This window comes from Oncorhynchus masou, chromosome 10, assembly GCF_036934945.1.
Source record: "Oncorhynchus masou masou isolate Uvic2021 chromosome 10, UVic_Omas_1.1, whole genome shotgun sequence".
NCBI classification, from domain to species: domain Eukaryota; kingdom Metazoa; phylum Chordata; class Actinopteri; order Salmoniformes; family Salmonidae; genus Oncorhynchus; species Oncorhynchus masou.
In genome coordinates this window covers 3,995,929-4,023,857 of record NC_088221.1, presented here as the reverse complement: position 1 = coordinate 4,023,857, position 27,929 = coordinate 3,995,929, and the positions used below count along the sequence as shown (strand labels likewise).

General features: G+C 41.2%; 1 protein-coding gene across 2 annotated transcripts in view; it reads left to right on the top strand.

Annotated features, from left to right (window-relative positions):
- The window catches only part of fgf14 (fibroblast growth factor 14), a 327,340-nt gene that overhangs the window by 195,196 nt on the left and 104,215 nt on the right, over positions 1 to 27,929 (top strand). The window contains exon 1 of one of the 2 annotated variants that reach the window (XM_064975666.1): positions 21,251 to 21,538. The exons of the other annotated variant lie outside the window; for it this stretch is intronic. Within the exon in view, the coding sequence (XP_064831738.1) occupies positions 21,346 to 21,538 (193 nt within the window). The 5' untranslated portion in view covers positions 21,251 to 21,345. Of the gene's footprint in view, positions 1 to 21,250; positions 21,539 to 27,929 lie in introns of those variants that run through there. 2 annotated transcript variants of the gene reach the window in all.

Here is a 27,929-nt window from a genome sequence, read left to right as displayed (position 1 = left end):
TCATCAGCCCAGAAAGCCAATTAATAACCTTGATCTCCACTATAAAAAACATTTAGACATTATCTCACATTTCTTTTAGACTAACATTTAGTTTTCAACAGTGGAGATTTGTATAAACCTTGATGTCTGTCTCTCCGACATTTGCAACATTGTTTCAATATTCAAATTCTTATCTCCAGCTGTCCCATAGTAATGAATGTGTCAGGAGTCGGGACAAGACAGACAGGCAGGCCGCGTTTCTCAGCCAGTTGAAATCATGAATCAGCTGGCATCATTTTTATGGATATATACAAAGAAATGTCAATTCAAAAAAGATTAAACGAAATGAAGTGCCGCTAATTGTCAGTCTTTCCAGCTTGAGTTTAAAGTGATTGTGTTAGCTGTGTTGTTGGCTAACTGCTCTGAACAACAGTGTCCTGAGGAGAGAGCACATTTTTTATTCCAGGTGTAATTGTGCGTCTTTTGCTCATTGTTATGGATTTATCCAAATAAATGTCACTAGAAAACAGCTTAAACCAATTCAAATGCAGCTACTGTTGTTATTCTGGCTGCACTGTTTGACATGACCATAAGTAAGTTAGCCGTAGTTGGCTAGCTAGCAAACAATCGATACGAACGTTGCCAGCCAGTATGGCAATGGAACATTTAGAACAAACGACTGGGTCGCGTCCATAAATACAAAACAAAAATACTGAACGACTGGGTCGCGTCCCTGGCAACCGAACCGATAGAATCAATGACCAGCTGGCTTGGGTAAAACCCCTAGATTTGTGTCGGAACTATATCTTGTGGAAGGATTAAATAGTATGAATAAATTCTTAAAAATATATTTTTTAATGTCATTCATTATTTGTCATTCATTATTTGAATGTGTTGGTAACGTATTGTATAAAAGTGATAATGCCCGCGAAGCCGGTGTTTGGAGGATATACTGGCACTTCCTCTCGGGCCTAACAACATCCACGCTAATATATCTTCCAAACACTGGCTTCTCGGGCGTTATCACTTAATTAATGCCCATGAATTTGGAATCAGATGTTCGACAGGCATGTGTACACATACAGTTGAAGTCGGAAGTTTACATACAGCTTAGCCAGATACATTTATACTCAGTTTTTCACATTTAATCCAAGTAAAAAGCCCCTGTCTTAGGTCAGTTAGGATCACCACTTTATTTTAAGAATGTGAAATATCAGAAAAATAGTAGAGAATTATTTATTTCAGCTTTTATTTCTTTCATCACATTCCCAGTGGGTCAGAAGTTTACATACAGTCAATTAGTATTTGGTAGCATTGCCTTGAAATTGTTTAACTTGGGTCAAACATTTTGGGTAGCCTTCCATAAGCTTCCTACAATAAGTTGGGTGAATTTTGGCCCATTCCTTCTCACAGAGCTGGTGTAACTGAGTCAGGTTTGTAGGCCTCCTTGCTTGCACCCGCTTTTTCAGTTCTGTCCGCAAATGTTCTGTAGGATTGAGGTCAGGGCTTTGTGATGGCCACTCCAATACCTTGACTTTGTTGTCCTTAATAAATCCTCTTGAAGCTAGGGGGCACTATTTTTATGTTTGGAAAAATAATGTTCCCAAAGTAAACAGCCTATTTCTCAGGACCAGATGCTAGAATATGCATATAATTGACGGATCAGGATAGAAAACACTCTAAAGTTTCCAAAACTGTAAAAATATTGTATGTGAGTATAACAGAATTGATATTGCAGGCGAAAGCCTGAGAACAATCCAATCAGGAAGTGACTCTTATTATGAAACCTCTGTGTTCCTATGCATCCTTATTGACCATTGAAAGGGATATCAACCAGATTCCTTTTTCTATGGTTTCCCTAAGGTGTCTACAGCCTTTAGACATAGTTTCAAGCCTTTATTTTGAAGAATGAGCATGAACAGCCACATTATGTAAGTGGTCAGGTGGGGGCTCTCAGAGTGATTTTTTGCTCAAAAGAGAGAGGTGGCCATTGTTCCTCCTGGTCCTAGTGAAAAGCCAACTCTCCCGGTTGATATATTATCTAATAGATATTTCAAAAACACATTGAGGATTGATTATAAAAAACGTTTGCCATGTTTCTGTCGACATTATGGATATAATTTGTAATTTTTGTCTGCGTTGTCGTGACCGCTATTTCCAGTGGATTCCTGGGCATAACGCACCAAACTAACGGAGGTATTTGGATATAAAAAATATCTTTACGGAACAAAAGGAACATTTGCTGTCTAACTGGGAGTCTCGTGAGTGAAAACATCCGAAGATCATCAAAGGTAAATGGTTAATTTGATTGCTTTTCTGATTTTCGTGACCAAGCTTCCTGATGCTAAGCATACATAATGCTATGCTAGGCTATCGATAAACTGACACAAACGCTTGTATTGCTTTTGCTGTAAAGCATAATTTCAAAATCTGAGACGACAGGGTGATTAACAAAAGGCTAAGCTGTGTTTCGCTATATTTCACTTGTGATTTCATGAATATTAATATTTTCTAGTAATATTTTTTGACTGTTGCGCTATGCTATTCAGCGGTTGCTGATGACAAATATACCGTATCCGGGATGGGTAGTTCTAAGATTATTAAGACATTTTTCCACAACTTTGGAAGTATGCTTGGGGTCATTGTCCATTTGGAAGACCCATTTGTGACCAAGCTTTAACTTCCTGACAGATGTCTTGAGATGTTGCTTCAATATATCCACATAATTTTCCTCCTTCACGATGCCATCTATTTTGTGAAGGGCACCAGTCTCTCCTGCAGCAAAGCACCTCCACGACATGGTTCTACCACCCCAGTGCTTCACGGTTGGTATGGTTTTCTTCGGCTTGCAAGCCTCCCCTTTTTCCTCCAAACATAACAATGGTCCTTATGGCCAAACAGTTCTATTTTTGTTTCATCAGACCAGAGGACAATTTCTCCAAAAAGTATGATCTTTGTCCCCATGTGCAGTTGCGAACCATAGTCTGGCTTTTTATGCCTGTTTTGGAGCAGTGGCTTCTTCCTTGCTGAGCCGTCTTTCAGGTTATGTCAATATAGGACCCATTTTACTGTGGATATAGATACTTTTGTACCTGTTTCCTCCAGCAACTTCACAAGGTACTTTGCTGTTGTTCTTGGATTGATTTGCACTTTTCGCACCAAAGTACGTTCATCTCAAGGAGACAGAACGCATCTCCTGAGCAGTATGATGGCTGTGTGATCCCATTGTGTTTATACTTGCGTTTTATTGTTTGTACAGATGAACGTGGTACCTTCAGGTATTTGGAAATTGCTCCCAAGTGTGAACCAGACTTGTGGAGGTCTACAATTATTTTTCTGAGGTCTTGGCTGATTTCTTTTGATTTTCCCATAATGTCAAGCAAAGGCACTGAGTTTGAAGGTAGGCCTTGAAATAGATCCACAGGTACACCTCCAATTGACTCAAATTATGTCAATTAGCCAATCAGAAGCTTCTAAAGCCATGCCATCATTTTTTGAAATGTTCAAAGCTGTTTATAGGCATATTCAACTTAGTGTATGTACACTTCAGACCACTGGAAATGTGATACAGTGAATTATAAGTGAAATTAACAATTGTTGGAAAAATACTTGTGTCATGCACAAAGTAGATGTTCTAACTGACTTGCCAAAACTATAGTTTGTTAACAAGAAATTTGAAAACAAGTTTTAATGATTCCAACCTAAGTGTATGTAAATATCCGACTTCAACTGTACCTTTGGTCATTTAGTGGATATGAGCCCAAGCCTGAAGAAAAACTGAATCAAAATAATGATTGTCCCATTATACAAACCATAACTTACCGCATATTATGCACAGCAGAAAAACATTTAAAAAAATTATTTTAGATGATTTAAGACTTTGGTGAATAATTGTTCTAGCCTATTGGCCTACTCCAAAATGAAACAAATTATTGTAATCACCTGTGTCGACTGGATTGTTATGCATAATGGATGGACTGGTTACCTTATGCTAAGCTCCAAACTTTTTATCCATGAGTCTGGGAGAGAACATATAGGTCTAGTCGATTGGTTCATTGATTGTGCAGGGCGGCTTCCAGAGTTAGCCTGCAAATATAGTGAATTTGTATTTGATTTTGAATAGCCTAGTAAAAGGGCATTTTTTAAATTTTTTATAATGAATAGGATGACACATTACGTTTAGCTACAGAATATCTCACCACCTTGCTTTTCCATCTCCTTCTTTCTCTCCTTCCTTTCTCGGGCATGCAGAAATAGGGGCTGACAGTTTAATGAAATATGTTTCATTGTGAAAACATGTTACTATCGATTTCACTTTGTTTCCCAAATTAAGTACTTGGTGGCTGCAGAAACTGGGTTGGAGAACCCATGGCATACAGCGTTTCAGTGAAATATCACCCTTCATGCGGTGAATGGCTGCATGCTCCTAAACAGTGGTTGATGCAAGGAGTGAAATAACCGGAATAGCCCAGCATGATTGAAAATCTAACCACCTGGAAAGTGGCCTCCATTCGCTGTTAGAGTGCATATGGATGTATTTTTCCCCTGCCGTTGTTCCTTCCCATTTGATAATGGGCCATTCTAATTTTAAACTAATTTGACATATTAGTAAAGACAGGTTTAAATTTAGAATAGTCTGATGGGTGAAAGCATGTTCACATGATGATAGAACTGTGTGTGCAGCCTGAGGCAGAGCGCAAGCTTTTTCGCAACTTTCTCAAATCATCAAATAAAATAAAATGTTATTTGTCACATGTTCCGAATACAACAGGTGTAGACCTTACAGTGAAATGCTTACTTACAAGCCCTTAACCAACAATGCAGTTCAAGAAATGGAGTTAAGAAAATTTTTACTTAATAAACTAAAGTGAAAATTGTAAAAAATAAAATAAAAAGTAACACAATAAAAATAACAATAACGAGGCTATATACAGGGGGTAGCAGTACCGAGTTAGGGGGGGATCAATGTAAATTGTCCGGTGGCCATTTGATTAATTGTTCAGCAGTCTTATGGCTTTGGTGTAGAAGCTGTGAAGGAGCCTTTTGGTCCTAGACTTGGCGCTCCGGAACCACTTGCCGTGTGGTAGCGGAGAGAACAGTCTATGACTTGGGTGACTAGAGTCTTTTTGGCACTGCCTAGGAAATAGGTCCTGGATGGTAGGAAGCTTGGCCCCAGTGATGTACTGGGTTGTACTCACAACCCTCTGTAGTGCCTTACGGTCAGATGCTGAGCAGTTGCCATACCAGGTGGGGAAGCAACCGGTCAGGATGCTCTCAATGGTGCAGCTGTATAACTTTTTCAGGATCTGGGGACCCATGACAAATCTTTTCATTCTCCTAAGGGAGAAAAGGTTTTGTTGTGCCCTCTTCACAACTGTCTTGGTGTGTTTGGAACAGGATATTTAGTTGGTGATGTGGACACCAAGGAACTTGAAACTCTAAACCCGCTCCACTACAGCCCCATCGATGTTAATGGAGGCCTGTTCGGCCCACCTTTTCCTGTAGTTCACGATCTGCTCATTTGTCTTGCTCACATTGAGGGAGAGGTTGTTGTCCTGGCACCTCCTCCCTATAGGCTGTCTCATCGTTGCTGGTGATCAGGCCCACAACTTTTGTGTCGTCAGTTAACTTAATGATGGTGTATGGTGATGCTGTATATATATATATAATATGACATTTGTAATGTCTTTATTGTTTTGAAACTTCTGTATGTGTGATGTCTACTGTTAATTTTTATTGTTTACCTTACTTGCTTTGGCAATGTTAACACATGTTTCCCATGCCAATAAAGCCCCTTGAATTGAAATTGAATTGGTGTTGGAGTCGTGTTTGGCCATGCAGTCGTGGGTGAACAGGGAGCAGCCTGTCCGGAAGTCAAGCATCCAAGTGCTTAGGGAGGTGTTTAGTCCCATGTTCCTTAGCTTAGTGATGAGCTTTGTGGGCACTATGGTGTTGAACGCTGAGCTGTAGTCAATGAACAGCATTCTCACATAGGTGTTCCTTTTGTCCAGGTGGGAAAGGGCAGTGTGATTGAGATTTTGTCATTTGTGGATCTGTTGGGGTGGTATGTGAATTGGAGTTGGTCTTGGGTTTCAGAGATGATGGTGTTGATGTAAGCCATGACCAGCCTTTCAAAGCACTTTATGGCTACCGACGTGAGTGCTATTGGCATTTAAGCAGGTTACCTTCGCTTCCTTGGGCACAGGAACTATTGTGGTCTGCTTGAAAAATGTAGGTATTACAGACTCGGTCAGGGAGAGGTTGGAAATTTCAGTGAAGACACTTGCCAGTTGGCCCTCTCATGCTTTGAGTACACGTCCTGGTAATCTGTCTGGCCCTGCGGCTTTGTGAATGTTGACCTGTATAAAGGTCTTGCGCACATCGGCTACCGATAGCGTGATCACACAGTCATCCGAAACAGCTGGTGCTCTCATGCATGCTTCCGTGTTGCTTGCCTCGAAGCGAGCATAAAAAGCATTTAGCTTGTCTTGTAGGCTTGTGTCACTGGGCAGCTCGTGGCTGGGTTTCTCTTTGTAGTCTGTTATAGTTTTCAAGCCCTGTCACATCCGACGATCGTCAGAGCCAGTGTAGTAGGATACAATCTTAGACCTGTATTGACGATTTGCCTGTTTGATGGTTCGTTTGATGGAATAGAGAGATATCTTATAAGCATCCGGATTGGTATCCCGCGGCAGATCTAGCTTTTAGCTCGGTGCGGATGGCTTCTGGTTGGGATATGTACGTATGGTCACTGTGGGGACGACATCATCAATGCACTTATTGATGAAGCCGGTGACTGAGGTGGTATACTCCTCAATGCCATTGGATGAATCCCGGAACATATTCGAGTCAGTGCTAGCAAAACAGTCCTGTAGCGTAGCATCCTTGTCATCTGACCAATTCCATATTGAGCGAGTCACTGGTATTTCCTGCTTTAGTTTTTGCTTGTAAGCAGGAATCAGAAGGATAGAATTATGGTCAGATTTGCCAAATGGAGGTTGAGGGAGAGCTTTGTATGCACCTCTGTGTGTGGAGAAAATGTGGTCTAGAGTTTTTTTCCCTGTGGTTGCACATGTGGCATGCTAGTAGAAATTTGGTAAAACAGATTTAAGTTTGCCTGCATTAAAGTCCCCTTCCACTAGGAGCACCGCACCTGGATGAGCAGTTTCTTGTTTGCTTATGGCCTTATATAGCTCGTTGATTATGGTCAAAGTGCCGTTATTGATTTGTGGTGGTAAATAGACTGCTAGAAATAATATAGATGAGATCTCTGTGATATTGTGGTCTATAGCTTATCATGAGTTACTCTACCTCAGGCGAGACTTCTTTAATATTAGAAATCGCTCACCAATTGTTATTTACAATTAGACACCAGACGTAGCTTCTCTGTCCTTCCGATGTATGGAATACCCATCCAGCTCTATAGTATCCATGTCGTCGTTCAGCCGCGACTCGGTGAAACATAAGATATTACAGTTTTTAATGTCCCGTTGGTAGGATATTCTTAATCGGAGATCATCCAAATTATTTAATTATTTTCCAGTGATTGCACACTGGCCAATAGTACGGGTGGTAGTGGAAGTTTACTCACTCCAGCAACATTATATTTAAAATAAGTTACAAACAATGCGGAAAAAAATAAAAATAGCACAATTGGTTAGGAGCCCCATAAAATGGCAGCCATCCCCACCGGCGCCATTACACAGGCTCTATATCATAAAGCTGCTTATTACTGTAACCTTATAACAATAGTCTACAGTCGCATCATGCTGCCCATATACTGTGTGTTTTGATTTCTAATATATTCTACAGTTTGTATCATCCACAATTGAAGTTGTAGTACCTGTTTAAAATGATCACTTTTATGCTCAACATACTGTAGGTACTTCATGCTCTGGAATGGGAAAAGTATTATTTCCATCTTATTCTGCTAAGTTCAATTATATTCTTCTTACTATAAAATCATACAATATAAAATAATGGCACAGGACTTATAAGCATATCTTGTCAGCTAAAACAACAAGCCTTCAGCCTATGGCATGGAGCATAACCAGATAACATAGAGTGGATCAACTCATATTCTGTTCTTCTGAAATACATTTTCATCATATCATAATGTTTCTTTAGACCTGCCTAAAATAAATAATGCATTTATTGTGATAGTGTATATTAAAATGATTTTATTGGTCTTGTTGTACATGTAAATGTTCCAAAGGCACGCATCACCAGCTTGTATGAATGGAGGCCCGGAGATGCTAAAAGCAGTTATCTTAATTAACCTTTGCATGACCACCACAGAACTATTAGTAATATGTTTTAATACAATATATCTGCCTTTACAATACCTAAGCCCTGTGTCGTTGAACATAGTTCTGCAGCAGGATTATCCACAGTGGTGCACTAAGCGGCTTTTGGATGGCTATTACTATAACATTATATTACACTGATCCTCATGGAAATATCTCTTTATCTGCTGATACTGAGGTAAAGTGTTTCTGTGCAGTGTCCTTCAGTGTATGGGTGCATGCAAGCTGAATTTCATAGTGCTTAGTGTGCTTTGTGGTGGCTTATTTCTGTATTTACCAAATGAGGAGAAACAAACTTCACACACCAGTCAGAGTTATACTTAAAATACATCTTTAATAATAATAAGAGCTTTGCAATAGCCTTTGACTCTCAAAGATGCGCTATCTCTAATGAACCATTGAAAGTCACAACAGAAAAGTACAAAGATCTTTTATAACCAAGATACACCCCTCTCCACCTACATGACGAACCACAGATCTTAGGAATTGTTCACAAAGAAATACTTTTTCTTGAGAAAGGTGTATCCCTTAGCCAGATTACATTCGCTATAAATTATCGTTCAGTTTGGTCCCTAAAACAGGGTTCTAATCTCGTTCCTGGTACTTCATAGCACAAAAACATTACCTCATGTTATCTGGAATGCTCTTTAGGTTTTATCACCCAAAGACATCGTAAATCTCCTCTGTCAGTGATATCTCATAGAGGCCCATCCTCAGTGGAACACACACTCAATAGTTAACATATTGCTCTATTCTGTCAAATAAAACAACCATTATAATGCAATACAAGCATTATAACATACTCTTGCAATTTTCCACAACATCTTAGTGTGTTATTTAGTATGTATTTGTGTGTAAGCATGCTGAATACCTAAATGCTGAGTGTGTATGCGTGCTGAGTATTTCTGTGTGTGTTTGCATCTTCAGTGTGTGTGTGTGTTTGTGTGTGTGGGTGGGTGGAATTCCTGAAGGCTCAGTGGTAACCGTCTCTAGAGGTCTTTCCCGGGCTCTGTGTTTGTTTGATGCTATTTGATAGCATTGGGCTTGTTCAGGAGAGGCCTATGTGTGAGACGTGTGTGCGTGTGTCCGTGTGTGAGTGAGTGTGTGCGTACGTATGTGTGTGTGTCAGGCATGTATGTGAAGCGTGTGGGAGAAATCAACACACCACAAGGGTAGTTATCAGAGGAGGTTGTGATGTCTGCTGCTCTGCTGTAAAATAATGGGAGGCATACAAAGCCTGTATAGGCTATGCTCACCTTAAAGCTATTCAACCACCCTTGGAGCAAAATGTTTGTTCAATATAGGTTGTTTCTTTATTATTCAAGATGTATGTTTCAGCATTAGCGCGCATCAGTGTGTCTATTGTATTACAGAGCATGCACAAACTAAGATCATATCCTGTTGTTCCAATGTTGGAATTCTCCTTATAATTCTGCATGGTAATGGACCTCTCTCAAACGAAGGCTGACCTTATTTAAACTCAATTACTATTATTTGAGACCTTTTATGGCTTAAGAAACACAAGCGCATTTCGTGAGCCTGGGATTCTCTTGGCCACCCTGGGATTTGCCCACACACACACCCCCAGGTTCAGGTCTGCCAGAGGGTTGTAGTGTATGGGCTAATTGATATTCTCGCCCGCTGCCCTGGGCTTCTCCTAGGAACTTCTCTCTGCAGTGTTGCTGACAGGGCATGTTACTACACTGCTACAGACTTCAAATAGGATCAAAGGATGGAAGCGTGTGTGCATGAGTGCGTGTGTGTGTCAAAGAGAGAGCAAAAGATGTGTGTCACCAGCATGCAAGCTGTCTGCAGTCATCATTCTGCCTCTCTTGCTCTCTCTCATTTTTTATTTCTCTGTCTCTGTTATTTCCATTCAAGGAGAAAGAATAACATCAAAATGTTAGTGGAGTTTCTCGCTGTACGTGCATGGATACAAACATCCTGTCTGAGTCTTGACATGTGATTGGTTGGATTGGGAAGAGTCTCTAGGTATGACACTTAACTAATCACTAAGTGTAAAGGCTGCACTGCTGCAGGCCTCCAACTAATATTTTGGCATTATTACACAGCTGTGCTCTTTCCTTCCTTTATAATCGGCTCCCCACTGTACAGGTAGATCTTCGTGTAGTTGGTCTGGAATCGGCTGGACAGCTTGGCTCGCTGTTGCGTAAGATACCTGTAGGTGCGATGGACGAACTGAGAGCAGTCGTAGGAGTCAAACCACACGGTGGCGTTGGGGCCGGGGTCTGAGCGGACCGTCCATGTCTCATAATAAATCCCAGTCTGGTTGTCCTCCTGGACCCACAAGGCCATCTCGTTGAACTGGCCACCTAGAAGGAGAGTGTAATCGTTATTTATCATACCAGAGAGGAGTTTGGCTTTGCAAAACTAACATGCACAATAAGTCATTCATGCTGCATTCACCTATAATCCATGTCTTCACGATGGGCAACAGGTGTCAAACCTGTGTTTTTCATTAAGCCCTGTAAAGGAGTGTTTTGAACCACAAGCTCACTATAACAAAAAACATTTCTAAAGAGATGGCCTCGGTCTGAATGCAACCACAAGCCCTACCCCTTCAGTGATTAATTAAATGGCAAAACCCCACAGCCACAATTTACAGATTATGCATCGATCCACTTGGCCTTTCACTTACAGGGAGAGAACTGTCACAGCCTATTATATGAGCACTGGTCAATGTCAGGGTCCTCTGTGAACATTATCTCCATGGTATTCTGTTTTGGTTAGGCACTTGATGTGTTTTTATGATTTGCTCTCAATTTAACTGAATGTCAAACTCTGTGTGGTCTCTCTCTCTTTCTTACCGCCCACCTCTCTTTCCCCCACCATTTTCAACTTTCTTTCAACCTCCACCCTCTTTCGCTCTGTCACCCTCTATCTCTTGCCTTTCTCTTTTCCACCTATCTCTTTCTTTCTCCTATCTTACCACCCCCCCCCATCTCTCTCCCCTCTCTCAGAGTTGCTGGACAGGTAACACTATCATCTTTATGTGAAGAGAAGTTTAGCAGTGGTTTGATCGTTAATGGATGATTGCAAATTAGGATTTAATGGTTCTGTGGCCTATAGGTTGGCCCCTCTGGGCCACCGTTGGTTATTGTGTTTCATTAGTGTCTCGGTTGGAGGCTGTTGACACCTCCGGTTCGTCCTAGTCTGCGTCTGAAATGGCACTCTATTCCCTATGAAGTGGGTCCATGGGGCTCTGGTCAAAAGTAGTGCACTATATAGAAAATAGGTTGCCATTTGGGATGCAGGCCTTAATCCTATCACAGTCAGAAGGGTGTTGCTCCATCACACTCACAACAGAGAGCCTTATTGTTCTGTGGCTACAAATATGCTCCAATGACATATTTATTATGACCTAAGGCCAATGCATGATGAGCATTTAAATGCTTTTATGGCTACCGCCCGATAGGAAAACCAACCGTTTGGCGACCCATTGAATTCTAAGTAGTTATGAGAAGAATAGCTTGTGAGTAATCAGTGTTTGTGTCAGTATTTGAGGGTTCTTGGCTTGACTTGCCCTTCGAGGTGTAATATCTGTAATCAACTTTAAATGAACCGGGCAGTGTGAACTCAGAGGTGCTGTATGGCGGATGATTAGAATGATATTTGTAGGCTAGCTTTGATAAAGACCGATTGAGGTCGAAAAACGCCAGCTTTGTAATAAATAAGAGCATTTGTGCCTTGAAAGAATTCTTGTTGTTGCAGTCTTTTTGGGAGATGCCATCAGCTTGTTCATTTGTACCTGTTTGTCCAGATGGGATGTATAGTGACAGTAATATGTTACGTTCCCAATGTTTTGCAACACATTGTAATGCTTGCTATTATGTACGATACACTTTGATCATTTTATTGCCCATTTCCATGGAAATGAAATAGGTGTTATAATCTTTTCAATTATCAATTGTAAAACAACAACAAAAATGCATTCTTGTATAATTGATGGTGATTTGATTGGGCTCTGAATGGAAGTTTAGGGCTAATATATGGGTCTCCTTTTTCAACGCAATCAATTGTCGCAGAACTTTTTACCCACAATCTCATTTGTATTATTGCTGTATAATTTGTCCATTCCATTATATCGATTAGATTGTGTTTTGAAGGTGAAGTAGTCTCTATGTCATTTTGTACACAGCAATATGAAACACTAATATGGACTCACAGAAAAAATGCAGTTAATCTAAGGACTACCTCCTAGTACCTCATTCACATACACTAATTTACTCAATTTAAGCACCACTTAAGGAGCTTGCTCCATTTAAATTTTCTTCATAAGTTGCCTGTGTACAACCCCCCCACATCTAGAATGCCTGATTAGCTTAGAGTATTAGACTTCTCAAACAAACACACACACATGCGCACACGCAAGGAGGTACACATCCACACACAGATGCGAGCAAACACACGTGGGGGCACAAGTGGACACAAACATACAAACGGCCATGTTTTGCTGGCTAAGCCAGTTATTTTTAAAGGCCCTGCATCTGATTGCCTCACTGAATGGACTCAAGACTCAGATTAAACTCTACAGTTTAGCAAAGAGCGATAGAAAGAAGGGAACGAAAAGACTTAATTCTCTGCTAAGCAAAATCATTTCTCATTGTTCTCATCTCAGTTTCGACCCTGAAAATGTTCTGACTCCCAATTTACAATTTACCCCATCAGGCAGGGGACTAGAAGAGAGGAGAGGCCCCCGGAGCGACTCAAATTAATAGGAATAATCTACAGCCTTGTTTATTGAAGTCCCATCCGCTGACATTTTGTGTTCCTCTGCCGCAGGACATGTCGTAAGCACTAACATAATTCCGAGGAAGGAGATTTGATAAGTGAATCCAGCCCTAATGGATCAGTTAGCTTTATAGTCTTCCTCTTGTCTGGCTCTTTGTTTTCGTCCCTGCATCTTAGATCCCAATGTGTGCATTGTTCTTCTGGTGGGGAGGGAGAGGAGGGGGGGTTGATACTCACATCCACAATGGTGGTAACAGGTTTTAGTATACTAACAACACCAACTCTGCTATTTCTGTTGTTTATTTTTTGGGCAATTCTCATCACGTTTAGAACGTCTGTCGATTTAGCAATTATGTGTTGTCACCGTTGATTTGGGTACCTGAGTAGTGTCTGATGTCAGTTTGATTCGATTTTTTAAACTTCAGTCATACAGTGTAGCTGAGTATGACAGTCCCACTGTAGTTTCAGTCGGTATTGTTGCAATACATCAGTTTTAAACAGAAAACAAACTTTACTCTTCTTCCTTATTTCCCCACCTTAAAGAGCGCATAAGTGACAAATTAATTTGAACAGTTTGGGGCGGACTGTCAGTTCACACTAACAACGTTATCTCCTAGTATAAGCGGTATAAATGGGGCAGAAATCATTCCAGGTCAGATCCCATGCAGTAAAGAAGGGCTCTTAGCCTGCTAGGGGTTGGAATGGGTTGGCCATGGAGTCCCACACTTTCCGAAGGAAAAGACATGTAGGTGTGTGCTCAACTTTCTATCTACAGGACAGTAACGAATAGAACAGCAGAAGGAGTAGAAAACGCTTGGTAAATATTTACTTAAAGCATTCGGGTATAATGCTTTATGACTTGTTATGAGCATGAATGAGCCTTTATAATGTCTTATAACAAGATTTCTGTGTCGAATATCAAAATGTAAAATTTACTGGTACTTTCTTACCTCAATGGGAGTGGAGGGTTGGTTTTGCAGCAGAATTCTCATCAGTATCTGAATGTGCTATGGTAATCTGGTTCAGACATGCAGGTATGCTCAATTGTTTTATTGGCAAGCACTATCTGAAGGTAGCTCACATGCTATGCAGCTTGATATCATTTTGAATTTCCTGTTCAGAATCCTACCCAAGCTTATTTTTCACCATGGCATAGACATATTCAACATAGACATTGTATGGATTCAGACTGTTGCTTGCATTACTGCTGTGGAGACTCTCTACATGTATGTTTTAGATACGTTTATGTCTCCACTCGGTGAAGGAAAGGCTTATCTATCCCCACATGCTGTGTCGACTCCTGAGTAGTGCTGAATGATTAACTCAAATATTGGTTATTTTCTGTTTTTTTTAAACAACTTATTGACTTACGTTGGTTCAATCATTTGAATTCCATTTTGTTTCGGGTTTTTCTGAGAGCTTAATACACACACTGCAGAGTTTCTCTAAATCAGATCCAGCCTGAACTGTGTGATGTTGTAGTTTCTCTAGAGATAAATCAGACCCAGACTGAACTGTGTGATGTAGTAGGGAATTGTAGTTTCTCTAGAGATAAATCAGATCCAGCCTGAACTGTGTGATGTAGTAGGGAGTTGCAGTTTTCAACAGGCCAATGTTCTACATAGTTTAGAGCATAAAATGTGGTAACTAACTACAATGACCATAATCCATTGCGCAGCTACTTGTCTGGTCTCTGTTTATTTTATGCCTGCTATGGAAGAGTCAGAAGAATCTGTGCTCGTGAGGGGATATACACTGAGTACACTCAATTCATCAGGGCATGGACTCTATAAGGTATCGAAAGCATTCCACAGGGATGCTGGCCCATGTTGACTCTAATACTTCTCACAGTTGTGCCATGTTGGCTGGATGTCCTTTGGGTGGTGAACCATTCTTGATACACACAGGAAACTGTTGAGTGTGAAAAACACAGCAGCGTTGCAGTTCTGGAAGCAAACCGGCACCTACTATCATACCTCGTTCAAAGGCACTTAAAACTTTTGTCTTGCCCATTCACCCTCTGAATGGCACACATACACAATCCTTGTCTAAATTGTCTCAAGGCTTAAAAATCCTTCTTTGACCTGTCTCCTCCCCTTCATCTACACTGATTGAAGTGGATTTAACAAGTGTCATCAATAAGGGATCATAGTTTACACCTGGATTCACCTGGTCAATTTATGTCATGGAAAGAGCAGGTGTTCCTAATGTTTTGTATGCTCAGTATAGAGCGCAGCTGTTGCTTCGCGAGGTATCTCTATCTGAAAATACATGTTCGTAGTGATTGATAGTTGGTATTCAGCAGTCAGTATGCCTTATTAATTTTGAAGAACTACAAAATAGTGATTTTTGTCAGACAGCATATGTAGCAGCTCTATAGAGATGAGATGATGACTTGGAATGAAATAGTAGTCATCAAATAAAACAAATGTAATATACACAACAACTGAAATATTTCATTAAAATAATGTGAATAAATGATTGTTAATAAGTGATAAGCTGAAATGGGCAGACACTACCATCATGGGACTTTTATTAATTGTTTTATTCTGATACAACATTCAACCCAAAGAATAGAAACCGACATTGAAAGCCATGAATATTTTTTTTACCATCAAATCAACCTCAAAAAGCACTGATCTCTCAGCACTACTCCCCCAGTGGCATATTTCTGGTAAAGCAGTAGTCTAATCCAGTCTGCCTCCCCCATATACTCCCTATATGCTTCAGCCCTGCTAGAGACTGAGCAGTAAAGCATTGGCTGCATGCTGTACAGGTTGCAGATGAGGACACAGCATACTGCAGCATCATGCTCATTGTAATATTTCTATTGCTGTAGCAATAGTTTTTATGGGTATGTTTTGTAGCTCATTGAACATACTACTGTAATCTCTCATAAGTAATGTGTTTCTCAGCAAGCAGCTGGATACATATTGTTTTGTCATGTAATTATCCTCGCTTCGGGGATGAGGCTGATTTGATATTATGTCCATGTATTGACTGTGGGAAATAACAGTGCAGCAAATATGATTTGCAATTGGATCATTTATCTGTTCATGTTGCCATGTAATGATGGCATTGGGTAAAGACAAGAATGTACATGCAGCCTCATACAGAAATAGCAAATCATTCATTGTGCAAGAACATTTTTGAAAGACTGTCTCCACATATGGAAAACATAGTCCTGTCATGTTCTAGTAAACATTTGATCAAATTGCATTGATTTACAGTGCAGGTAATACATTATAGCCAGACTATCATGTCATACAGTCTCTGTCCATATCTCACTGCTACTGCACTGTGCCGGTGGTGTACTGTGTCTGTACCTACGTGTAGAGTCATTGTTGGGCTGACAGTGTCCGCTGCTGGCTGCAACATAAACTGCATTGTCTCCAACTGTGCATGTCTATGCGGCAGCATCTGAGTACAATCTATCCAAGGAGCATTTACGTGCGAAGACAGGCACACCACACATATAGACCGGTCACAGGGGTATTGGTTTCCTCAAAAAGGTAGGGGTCCAAACTATTGACACCAGGAGATATCGTTATAAATAAAGTAGTCAAAAGTTTAGTCCCATAATCCTAGCACGCAATGACTACATCAAGCTTGTGACTCTACAAACTGGTCGGATGCATTTGCTGTTCGTTTTGGTTGTGTTTCAGATACTTTTGTGCCCAATAGAAATGAATGGTAAATAATATATTGTTTCGTTTTGGAATCACTTTGGAGTCACAAACAATATGTTTCCCAGTCATACATAATATACCATTAATTTATATTGGGCACAAAATAATCTGAAACACAACCAAAACAAAATGTAAATGCATCAAACAAGATTGTAGAGTCATACGCTTAATGTACAGTGCCTTCAGAAAGTATGTTCACCCCTTGACTTGTTTGGTTTTGTGTTAGAGCTTGAATTGAAAATAGATTAAATTGAGACTTCATGTCACCGGCCTACACACAATACCCCATAATGTGAAAGTGGAATTATGTTTTTAGAAATGTTTACAAATGAATTAAAAATGAAAAGCTGGAATGTCTTATAAGTATTCAACCATTTTATTCCAAGCATAAATAAGTTCAAGACTAAAAATGTGCTTAACAAATCACATAATAAGTTGAATGGACTTTTTTGAATGACTCTCTCATCTCTGTACCTCATTCATAAAATTATCTGTAGGGTCCCTCAGGCAAGCATTGAATTTCAAACACAGATTCAACAACAAAGACCAGAGAGTTTTCTAATGCCTCGCAAAGAAGGGCGCGTATTGGTAGATGGGTAAAAATGAAAAAAGCAGACATTGAATATCCATTTTAGCATGGTGAAGTTATTAATTACACTATGGATGGTGTAGTCACAAATATACAGGTGTCCTTCCTAACTCAGTTGCTGGAGAGAAAGGAAACCGCTCAGGGATTTCACCATGGGCCAACGGTGACTTTAAAACAGTTACAGAGTTTAATGGCTGTGATAGAAGAAAACTGAGAATGAATTAAATGTTGTCCTGAATACAAAGTCTTATTTTTGGGGCAAATCCAAAACAACACATTACTGAGTACCACTCCATATTTTCAAGCATAGGGGTGGCTGCATCATGTTATGGGTATGTTTGTCATTGGATGAAAAGAAACGGTATGGAGCTAAGCCCAGGCAAAATCCTTGAGGAAAACCTGCATATGTCTACTTTCCACCAGACACTTGGAAATTAATTAACGTTTCAGCAGGAAAATAACTTAGACACATGGCCAAATATACACTTGAGTTGCTTACCAAGATGACATTGAATGTTCCTGAGTGGCCTAGTTACAGTTTTGAATTAAATAAATTAAAACATAAAAACATGGCCACGCAACATGGGGTTATATCGGTCCACCAATAAAGTACTAGTAAATGCCCAGTGCACTACTTTTTTTTCAGTTGTTTTTTTGTTGTATATATTAACATTGTTTTTTTTTTACATCAGATTTTTCAGGGGGTGCTGCAGCACCCTAAGCACCCCTACATCCAGCGACTATGTGGGTGTGAATACCTATGTAAATTAGATATTTCTGTATTTAATTTTCAATCAATTTGGAGTATAGTGTGTAGATGGGTGAGAGACAAAAAATAGATTTAATCCATTTTGAATTCAGGCTGTACTGCAAAAAAATTTGGAATAAGTCATTGCGTGCAAGGAATATGGGACCAAATACTAAACTTTTGAATAGGCCTACTTTATTTATAAGGATCTTTAGGGTGTCAATAATTTTGACCCCTACCTTTTTGAGAGAAAAAAATATTTCTTTGAGCAATTGTATTAGTATAAAATAATATAATTTCCCAATTTTTGGGAGAATACAACATAGCCCAGTATTTGAATTATGTATTTTATGCACTTATTATTGTGGATCTTTATCATGGGTGTCAGTAATTTCGAACCCCGCTGTACATTTGATTTAATAAGGTTAGATGGTTTTCCCTCTGAATATAAATAGAGATTGCATGTGGCATGCCCCCTCCCTCTTTAATCATCCAGAAATTCTACCCCTGGCTAAAACATTCATTAGCAGGCACTAAAATGACGCAGTGATAAAAAAAAACATTCATATCGCTGATTAATTTCTCTGACCGGCTCCCTAGTTTCCAGGTGCAAAAAGGGAATGCTTGCGAATCCAGCCCTGGCCCGGCCATTTGGCAATGCATCTCAGCCCGGTATGCCTTGACATCAACAAGTGGATGCTCCATTGTGTGGGGAAAGAGAGTGTAGCCTAGAGCCCGGTGATGCCACTGTCCCCAAATGTTCCCAAATGTTCCCACTTGTTTCATTAATTGCGGCGACAAACGGCAGATGGCTCTCTTGCTTTTTAATTTATATCTGTGAATGTTGTCTCTAGAAATGATCTAACAGAGAAATATCTAATGATTTATGGTGTTGTTTTGTAGTATTGGAACCACCAATCCAGCATATGTTGAAGTTTCTGAAGTGTCTCTGCTGAATATGTCAATGTTTTTTGTGTAGCCTATGGTTTGCTCTACGATTTATCCAGGAATTAGCACTGTGCGCCCTCAAACTGGGCATAGAAATATATTCCACGTTGGTTCAACGTAATTTCATTGACATGACGTGGAAACAACGTTGATTCAACCAGTGTGTGTGTGGTGTGATGTGTGTGCGTGTGTGTGTGAGTGAGTGTGTGGCAAAGGAACGAGGCGCTGAAATGAATGAGCCCGAAAGTGATTGAGAGATATTATTGTGAGATTAAATGGCGATAGTCATGCATGTTAGCCCCCTCGAGTTGCAGGTTTTATTGACATTTTAGTCATTTAGCGGATGCTCTTATCCAGAGCGATTTACATGACCAATTTGTAGGGTTAAGTGCCATGCTCAAGGACACTTCGAATATGTTTCAACGAGTCAGCTCGGGGATTTGAACCTTTCGGTTAATGGCCCAACGCACTTAACCGCTAGGCTACCTGCCGCCCTATGTTTTTGCAGTTACACTATTCCTTCTGCTTAAGCACTTGAAGCACACACTTTTATTTAATTTGATTAGCGAGGAGTTCAAAAGCCTACATGTTGATGCACGGTTTACTCTTTTCCAATAGGCTACCTGACCAGGGTCATACGTAGACTACCGGGCAATAAATGCCTACATTGATACATGCAATTGTGGACGGTCCCATACACATTAAAACATATACAAATACATGTGTTTTCAGCCATATGTGTAACGAGCCTATTCAATGCCCATTGCAATTTAGTTGCGAGCCTGTTCGGAGCCGGGCGTCAGTTATTGCACAGCTGAAGCCGCCTTTATGTGTCAAATCTCACTACCGGCTCTATAGCAACGCCTGGAGTGAGGGACTTGAGGTCGAACGAGAGGGAGGGAGGGTATTCTCTTCTTTCCTCTCCGAGGCGAGTGCAAAGGAGAGGGTGAGTGGCTAAGACTTGTTGATGTGGAAGATGGGTTGATCTATAGACGGAAACAAGAGTCACCCTTCATCGTTTTTCTTACAGCGCGGGATTGATGCCAAATGCGCTTTTGCGCGGGAGAGGTGTGCGTGTGCAATGGTGCCTATAGATAGCCTATGTGTTTCCATGCGGGGTCTCCTATCCTGTCTTTTCGATTACGCACCTGATTGCTGTCTCTCCAACGAACGGTGGGTTTAATATGAAATTCCCCACAGCCGTATTGTCTCCTCCGCATCCGGCAGCGCAAGTTTATCTATTTGTATGCAGTTGTCACACCGTCCAGACGTCATCCGCACAGGACCCGGTTAAGCTTAGGTTAGCCTACATTTTCTTCTCTCTCCAATCGGTGTACAATCGCCCATGTTGTGTGTGTGTTTCTCTTGGACCAAAATACCAATCTACAATGACAGCTCAGATGTGAAGGGAAGTGGACTATACAAAGAGAAGACGTGAAAACGCATCATGCAGCCATGCGGTCGGATAGGTATAGCCTATATTGCTATTCAATGGGCCTAGATATAACCACGTTTGATATTTACGTATTACTTTGATGTCGTATTTATCGCACTGACATGTATTGGTTAATATTTGACTCTCCAAGATGAATGGCCATTTCAGGAGCAGTGTTGCGTATTGAATGGTCAGCTTGGCTAATATTTCTGCGTAAACGTCGTGTTATCCTAAGCTGTACCCTGGCGAGTGAGTGCCCGTCGTCCGACGGTGATAATCAGCCAGAAAAGGGCTTTTGTTTGTTTGTTTGGACGGCTGGCGGAACACACGCGCACACACACTCAACACAGCGTGGCCACCGCTGTCCAGCGTGCTGAGTTCTGAATCCTGCGCCGGTCTCCAGGACGAGGGGAGGGAAGGAAGACAAAAGGAGAAGAAGAGACAGGAGTGTGGGAAGGGGAGGCTACAACACACACTGGACATTTAGCAGGGGATGGAAGTGAAAATGTCACCCAATAAATCGAAAATCAATACGCAGATATGACTGTTGAGCAATCTCGTTTGGGGTGAGTTTTTGCCAAGCAATTTCACCAGCTAGACTCCTGATGAAAATATGGAATGAAATAATTTTATGACAACAGTTTTATGATTCTCACGAACCGTACAATTAATGATAACGCAATGTTTCATAAGCACTAAAATGTAGTGTCTGTACACTAAAGGCAGTTATCAAAAAGTAGACTACTATTTAAATATACCTGATTCTACACCACGGACCGTCTAGCCGCCAATATGGGACTGTGACCGTGCTGCGAGCGACGAGCGGTTGTTTATGTGGTCTGTGCTCCGTGTGCGGACGGAGTGCGGACCGGACCTGAGCAGCAGTGAGACATTGAGCCATGGCAGCCGCTATTGCCAGCGGTCTGATCCGGAAGAAAAGGGAGGCACGGGAGCAGCATGTAGACCGACCACCCCCAAACAGGCGGAGGAAGAGCCCCAGTAAGAACAAGGGGCTCTGCAATGGCAACCTGGTCGACATCTTCTCCAAAGTGCGTATCTTCGGCCTGAAGAAGAGGAGACTACGGAGACAAGGTGTGAGAAGTTGTGTGTCCCCGTGTTTGTGAGGTGTCTTTTGTGACTTATGTGGGTAACGCATTGTGCTGTAAAGTCAACCTTTTTATACAAATCATTAATTTGGGTAACCCCTCATTGGGAAGTAGGCAAACCAATGTGTGCATGAACGTTGATTTAATATCATTAATTCACTAAACTCAGAGATAAACCATTGCAGTATCATATTTGCACTGACTATCCCATCATCCGTAAATGTTGAATGAAGGGAGAAAACACACGTGGTAGGTTATAGCCCAGGGTTCCCCAACTGACTTCCTGTGTGGGACTTGGCCTGCAGGTGATGTCATTTGCCCCCCCCCCCCCCAAAGTTTTCTGAGCAAAAAATATATATACTTAAATTCTTAATTGTTGGGCATAAAAGACTGTAAAAACACCAGGAAATCCGCCATAAGTGATTTTAAATGTGTGCATCTGTTCCCAAGTGTTCCCAAGCATAATAGAGATATATGTGATTGTATACAAATCTAAGCAAGGTTTGAAATGATTAAGTTTTAGTCAAATATTATATCAGTTTAGGCTTCTTGCGGTCAATTTGCAGTCTACAAATGATTTGTAATTATGTTCCAGCCCCGTCCTGCGGCTGAAGTTGATGATCCCTGCTGTAGCTTGTGGCGGCCAATCTCATGGTTCTTATGGTTGACTATAGCGGTCTGTTTGTTGGTCCCTCACAGGCAGGAAGGAGAGAAGGGGAGAAAAAAAATCTACCCCTGATTTAGCCTACTTGCAATATCAGGTAGATGACAGGCAACAGACGAGCTGTGCGTGATGCTTTAGAACAGGGTTCCCCAACTTGTGGCCCGCGGGCCAAATTTCTGAGCTGAACAAAACTAAAACATTGTTGGACATAAAAGACTGTAAAAACACCAGGACATTTTTATTTTGAAAATCTGTTCCGAAGTGTTTCCAAGTATAATAGAGAGATGTGATCGTATACAAATGTAAGCAACGTTTGAAATATTATATCTCTTTGGGCTTCTTGTGGTCAATTTGCAATTGACAAATGATTTGTCAGTATGTTCCGCCCCCTCATACCATCCGCTCAAGACAAAAATCATCCTGTGACTGAATCTAGTTGATGATCTTTAAAACGGACCTATCACCAAGTCTTGCTTGAATTGGCGTGTCCGCTTTGGAGCTCCTACATGCACACTGCTGAACTCATGAACTGCATTGTGCATATAACAAAGCCTTACACATCCCCAGAATGAACAACAAATACAATTAATTGCTGTGAGACCTAAATGGTTAATAGTTCCCCGATAAGAGGCTACGCCTTTCAAACCTAATCTTTCCTCACATAACTGTATTGAACCTGTGGGCCACTGCCTTTCATGTATATCCTCCGATCAAAAAATCAAAAACTCATACAATACACAGTCTTAACAGTGGTGCATTAAACCAGCTAGACAGCATATTTCCATTCCTAGTCCCTGTCTGTCTGGATGCCCCCTGCACTGTCCAATAACCCAGTTCTTCTGGCTTGTGGACAGAGATCCCAGCAGTTGCAGGACTTGATGCTAGATCATACCAACAGAAGCCGGGGCCTAATAAAACCATAATAGGCGCTGTGGGCTTGGGTATGTGGTATAGCTGTGTATCTTGGTACCTGCCACTGGTGTCTACGGGGGCAATCTGTCGCTAATACATTCCAGAGTCAAAGACACTGATGCCAGGCTTATCCGGCGTGACAAATTACTCCTACAACGCCTTGACAACAACACACCTGCCAACTCAGGGCCCCTCTGTCTGTTTGTGTGTGTGCATGTGTGTGTGTATGTATTTGCTTGTGTGGGTTTGTGTTCATGTGTGCACGTGTGACAGTGACATTGCCCTGATATGTATTGGCAAGTGATGCATTGCATTTTGCCTTTCTAAAACAGGTCCTCTGCCGTAAAACAATGCATTATAAGAATTGAATGTAGTGGTGGAGAAAGCTACTCAGAAATGTATGATTTGTTCTAGTTGCTGAGTGATAAGACTTGTAGTCAGACCACATGGCAAACACTTGGGCCACTTCCCAAATGGCACCCTGTTCCCTATGTTGTGCACTACTTATGGGCCCTGTCAATTTTTTTGCACTAGAAAGGGAATAGGGTGCTATTTGGGATGCAACCTTGGTTGTCACCCATCTTCATCATAGCCGTTATTTGTGATTACTAGCCCAGTGGGAAGATATCTCATTAATTTCCCACTCGCATGAGAGTTGTTGGGGACAATTTTTAGCGAGTGATTTCAACCACCACCACAGCTTTCAGAGCTCACAGGGGGCTGCTAGGAAATGCTGCCCACTCTTGTGCTCTCTCTCTCTCTCACACACACATGCATATGCACAAACATGCACACAGACGCAGGCACGCAGACATGTACAGAAACAAACACACACACAGACTAAAGGAAGAGTAATGACTTGTTTGGTGTGCTTAATTCAATAGCGGCCTCTCTGGAAGGACATTTCTAGCAAAATAAAGCTGAATGCTCCACCAATCATACGCGGCACTATAACGCGAGCGGACAATGCAGTTGTCTTTTTTTCAGGGCTTCCACAGCTGAGGATACACTGGAAATAGGGTTTCCAGGGGAGAGCTTTTTCCTAGATGATTAGTTTTTCTGAGACTGTGTGGGTTTTCCATTGAGGAGACCAGGTTTTTCTTTACTGTGGCGCAGTTGACACTGTTGGATGGAGCATAGTGCTGGGTGGTGTTCATTAGGCACCAAATGTAAGAAATTGGACTAAAGCAGAGAGGGACTGTCTGGACGTTTCGTTGCAAGCTCTAGTGAACACGAATGTGTCCTGGATTCATGCATTGGCCACAAGACACATACTGATTGTATAGCTGTAATCATTTTTTGTAAAAGCGTTTGAATATTCACCCTTTTATAATATTGTTATGGCAATGTTTTCACAAACATTGTCCTTAATCTGAATTTCTGATGATTCTTAGGATTCTACTAAATTTTGTTTGGCAAAAAACAACAACTGAACAACAGCTTTCATGTCTGCATCTGAAAGACAATGCATTTATGTCCTCTTAATGCATTTCTCAGTATCTTAGTAGTAGTAAGTCCCTCTTCCACATGTACATACTGAATGTCATGGTTCCCCCTGGACCAGATGTGGGCAACATGGGTGTATACACTATCAGTGAGGTGAAATGGGCAGAGCATTGCAGATAGTTCACTTCTATCTCCAACAAGTCTCCCATCAACTTACCTGGTGAATCTCCATCAACTTAGGCCACCTAAAACAGTTTAAAAACGTAACCTTTTCACACGTAACAACAAACAGGTGTGATCATTCTACAGTGGTCTCTTTAGCGTACGCTAAAACCGGTGTCATTATAATGCTTATTTAGAACGTCCAGTTTTGATTGACACAACAGTCAGCATTTGATGTCGCCACACTGTTTTTCCACGCAAACATTTTGCACAAACACAGTCCTTACAACGTTATGTCCTGTATGTGACCAGTTTATTTTGGGATGCAATATTCAGACATGCACAGACGTAGCGACAGCATAACACAATCGTCCAAACCGTGAAATGTAGGCTACGTTAGTCCTAGCACTAACTGAGGAAAGATTGAAGTAACACAAGCGGTCATATTTAAAGAACTCTCGGCTGACAGAAACCATAATATGAATTAGCCAATAGCAATTACTATTTATAATTCATCACATCACGGGTGAGCTCAACATTGATCGAAATACAGCGGATCCTCTGTTTTGCCCACCACCCAGGACAATGGATCGGATCCCAGCCGGCGAACCAAAACAACAAAGGGGCAGACGAAGCGGTCTTCTGGTCAGGCTCCGGCGACGGGCACATCGCGCACCGCTCCCGAGCATACTACTCGCCAATGTCCAGTTTCTTGACAACAAGGTTGATGAAATCCGAGCAAGGGTAGCATTCCAGAGAGACATCAGAGACTGTAACGTTCTTTGCTTCACGGATACATGGCTCACTCGAGACACGCTTCCTCACAATCAAATGTCGACCTCATTATCTATCAAGAGAATTCTCTTCGATTATAATCACAGCCGCATATATTCCCCCCAAGCAGACACATCGATGGCCCTGAACAAACTTTATTTGACTCTATGTAAACTGGAAACAACATATCCTGAGGCTGCATTCATTGTAGCTGGTGATTTTAACAAGGCTAATCTGAAAACAAGACTCCCTAAATTCTATCAGCATATCGATTTTCTTACCAGGGCTGGTAAAACCCCGGATCATTGTTATTCTAACTTCTGCAACGCATATAAGGCCCACCCTCCTTTCGGAAAAGCTGACCACGACTCCATTTAGTTGCTTCCAGCCTATAGATAGAGACTAAAACAGGAATCTCCAGCGCTCAGGTCTGTTCAACGCTGGTCCAACCAATCTGATTCCACACTTCAAGATTGCTTCGATCACGTGGACTGGGATATGTTCCGCATTGTATCAAACAACAACATTGAAGAATACGCTGATTCGGTGAGCGAGTTTATTAGCAAGTGCATCGTGGATTAATGGCACAAACCGTTGATTAATGGCAGCATTCGTGTGAAATTGAAAGCGCGAACCACTGCTTTTAATCAGGGCAAGGTGACCGGAAACATGACCGAATACAAACAGTGCAGCTATTCCCTCCGCAAGGCAATCAAACAAGCTAAGCGTCAGTATAGAGACAAAGTAGAGTCACAATTCAACGGCTCAGACACAAGAGGTATGTGGCAGGGTCTATAGCTAATCATGGATTATAAAAAGTAAACCAGCCCCGTCGCGGACCAGGATGTCTTGCTCCCAGACAGACTAAATAACTTCTTTGCTCGCTTTGAGGACAATACAGTGCCACTGACACGGCCCGCTACCAAAACCTGCGGACTCTCCTTCACTGCAGCCGACGTGAGTAAAACATTTAAATGTGTTAACCCTCGCAAGGCTGCAGGCCCAAACGGCATCCCAAGCCGCGTCCTCAGAGCATGCGCAGATCAGCTGGCTGGTGTGTTTACGGACATATTCAATCAATCGTTATCCCAGTCTGCTGTTCCCACATGCTTCAAGAGGGCCACCATTGTTCCTGTTCCCAAGAAAGCTAAGCTAACTGAGCTAAACGACTACCGCCCCGTAGCACTCACTTCCGTCATCAAGCTCGAGACCCGCCCCCAGGTGGTGAGAGTATGTAACAACATCTTCACCCCGCTGATCCTCAACACTGGGGCCCCACAGCGTGGTGAAGAAGGCGCAGAAGCCTTTGAAAAATTGATGTAAAAAATGTATCACTAGCCACTTTAAACAATGCCACTTAATATAATGTTTACATACCCTACATTACTCATCTCATATGTATATACTGTACTCGATACCATCTACTGCATCTTGCCTATGCCATTCTGTGCCTATGCCATTCATATATCTTTATGTACATATTCTTCATCCCTTTGTGTATAAGGTAGTTGTTGTGAAATTGTTAGGTTAGGTTAGATTACTCGTTGGTTATTACTGCATTGTTGGAACTAGAAGCACAAGCATTTCGCTACACTCGTACTAACATCTGCTAACCATGTGACAAATAACATTTGATTTGATTTGACTTTCTAGAAATCTGAAGTAACCTGATGATGAGTAGTTTGTGCGTACCGCCATATTTGTTTTTTTCGTGTCAACCAAAGATAATAAGAGGAGACAAGATGAGTATGGTCTCTTTGCAGTATGCATGTTGAAGGGGGTGTGTCATCTACGATAATTCACTTCCCTTCATTCATTTCTGGAAGTTTACTCAAAATTTGAGTGAACCATTCCTTCACCTCTAATAAAATATTTGGTCTGACAGTCATTTACTTGACACCCAGAATGCATTGTATATAATATCAACAAAAATGGTGCCACACATAGCTAGCAAATAGCTTAGCATTAGCTCATTATAATCAGTACAGCCTTCAAAAAAGTATTTTATTTGTCACCAGTACTTGAAAACATGTGAATAAAACTGTAAATACATTATGCTCCATACATACATACATACATACATACATACATACATACATACATACATACATACAAACATACATACAAACATACATACATACATACATACATACATACATACATACATACATACATACTGTATGCTACAGTAGAAACAACAACACGATATACAGAAAATAAGGCACTTACTTTGATAGGAATGCACACAAGTTATTATTTGTAAGGAAAACATCAATGCAACAATGCGAGCACCTGCAAGAAAATGTGCCAGTTCGTGCAAGACTGTGCATATGTCTGCATACATGATGTGCAGGGGAAGAGTTCTCCTCGAAGAGGGAAGTATGTCCAGCTCAGTAAAGCCTCAAACATAAATTGTCTG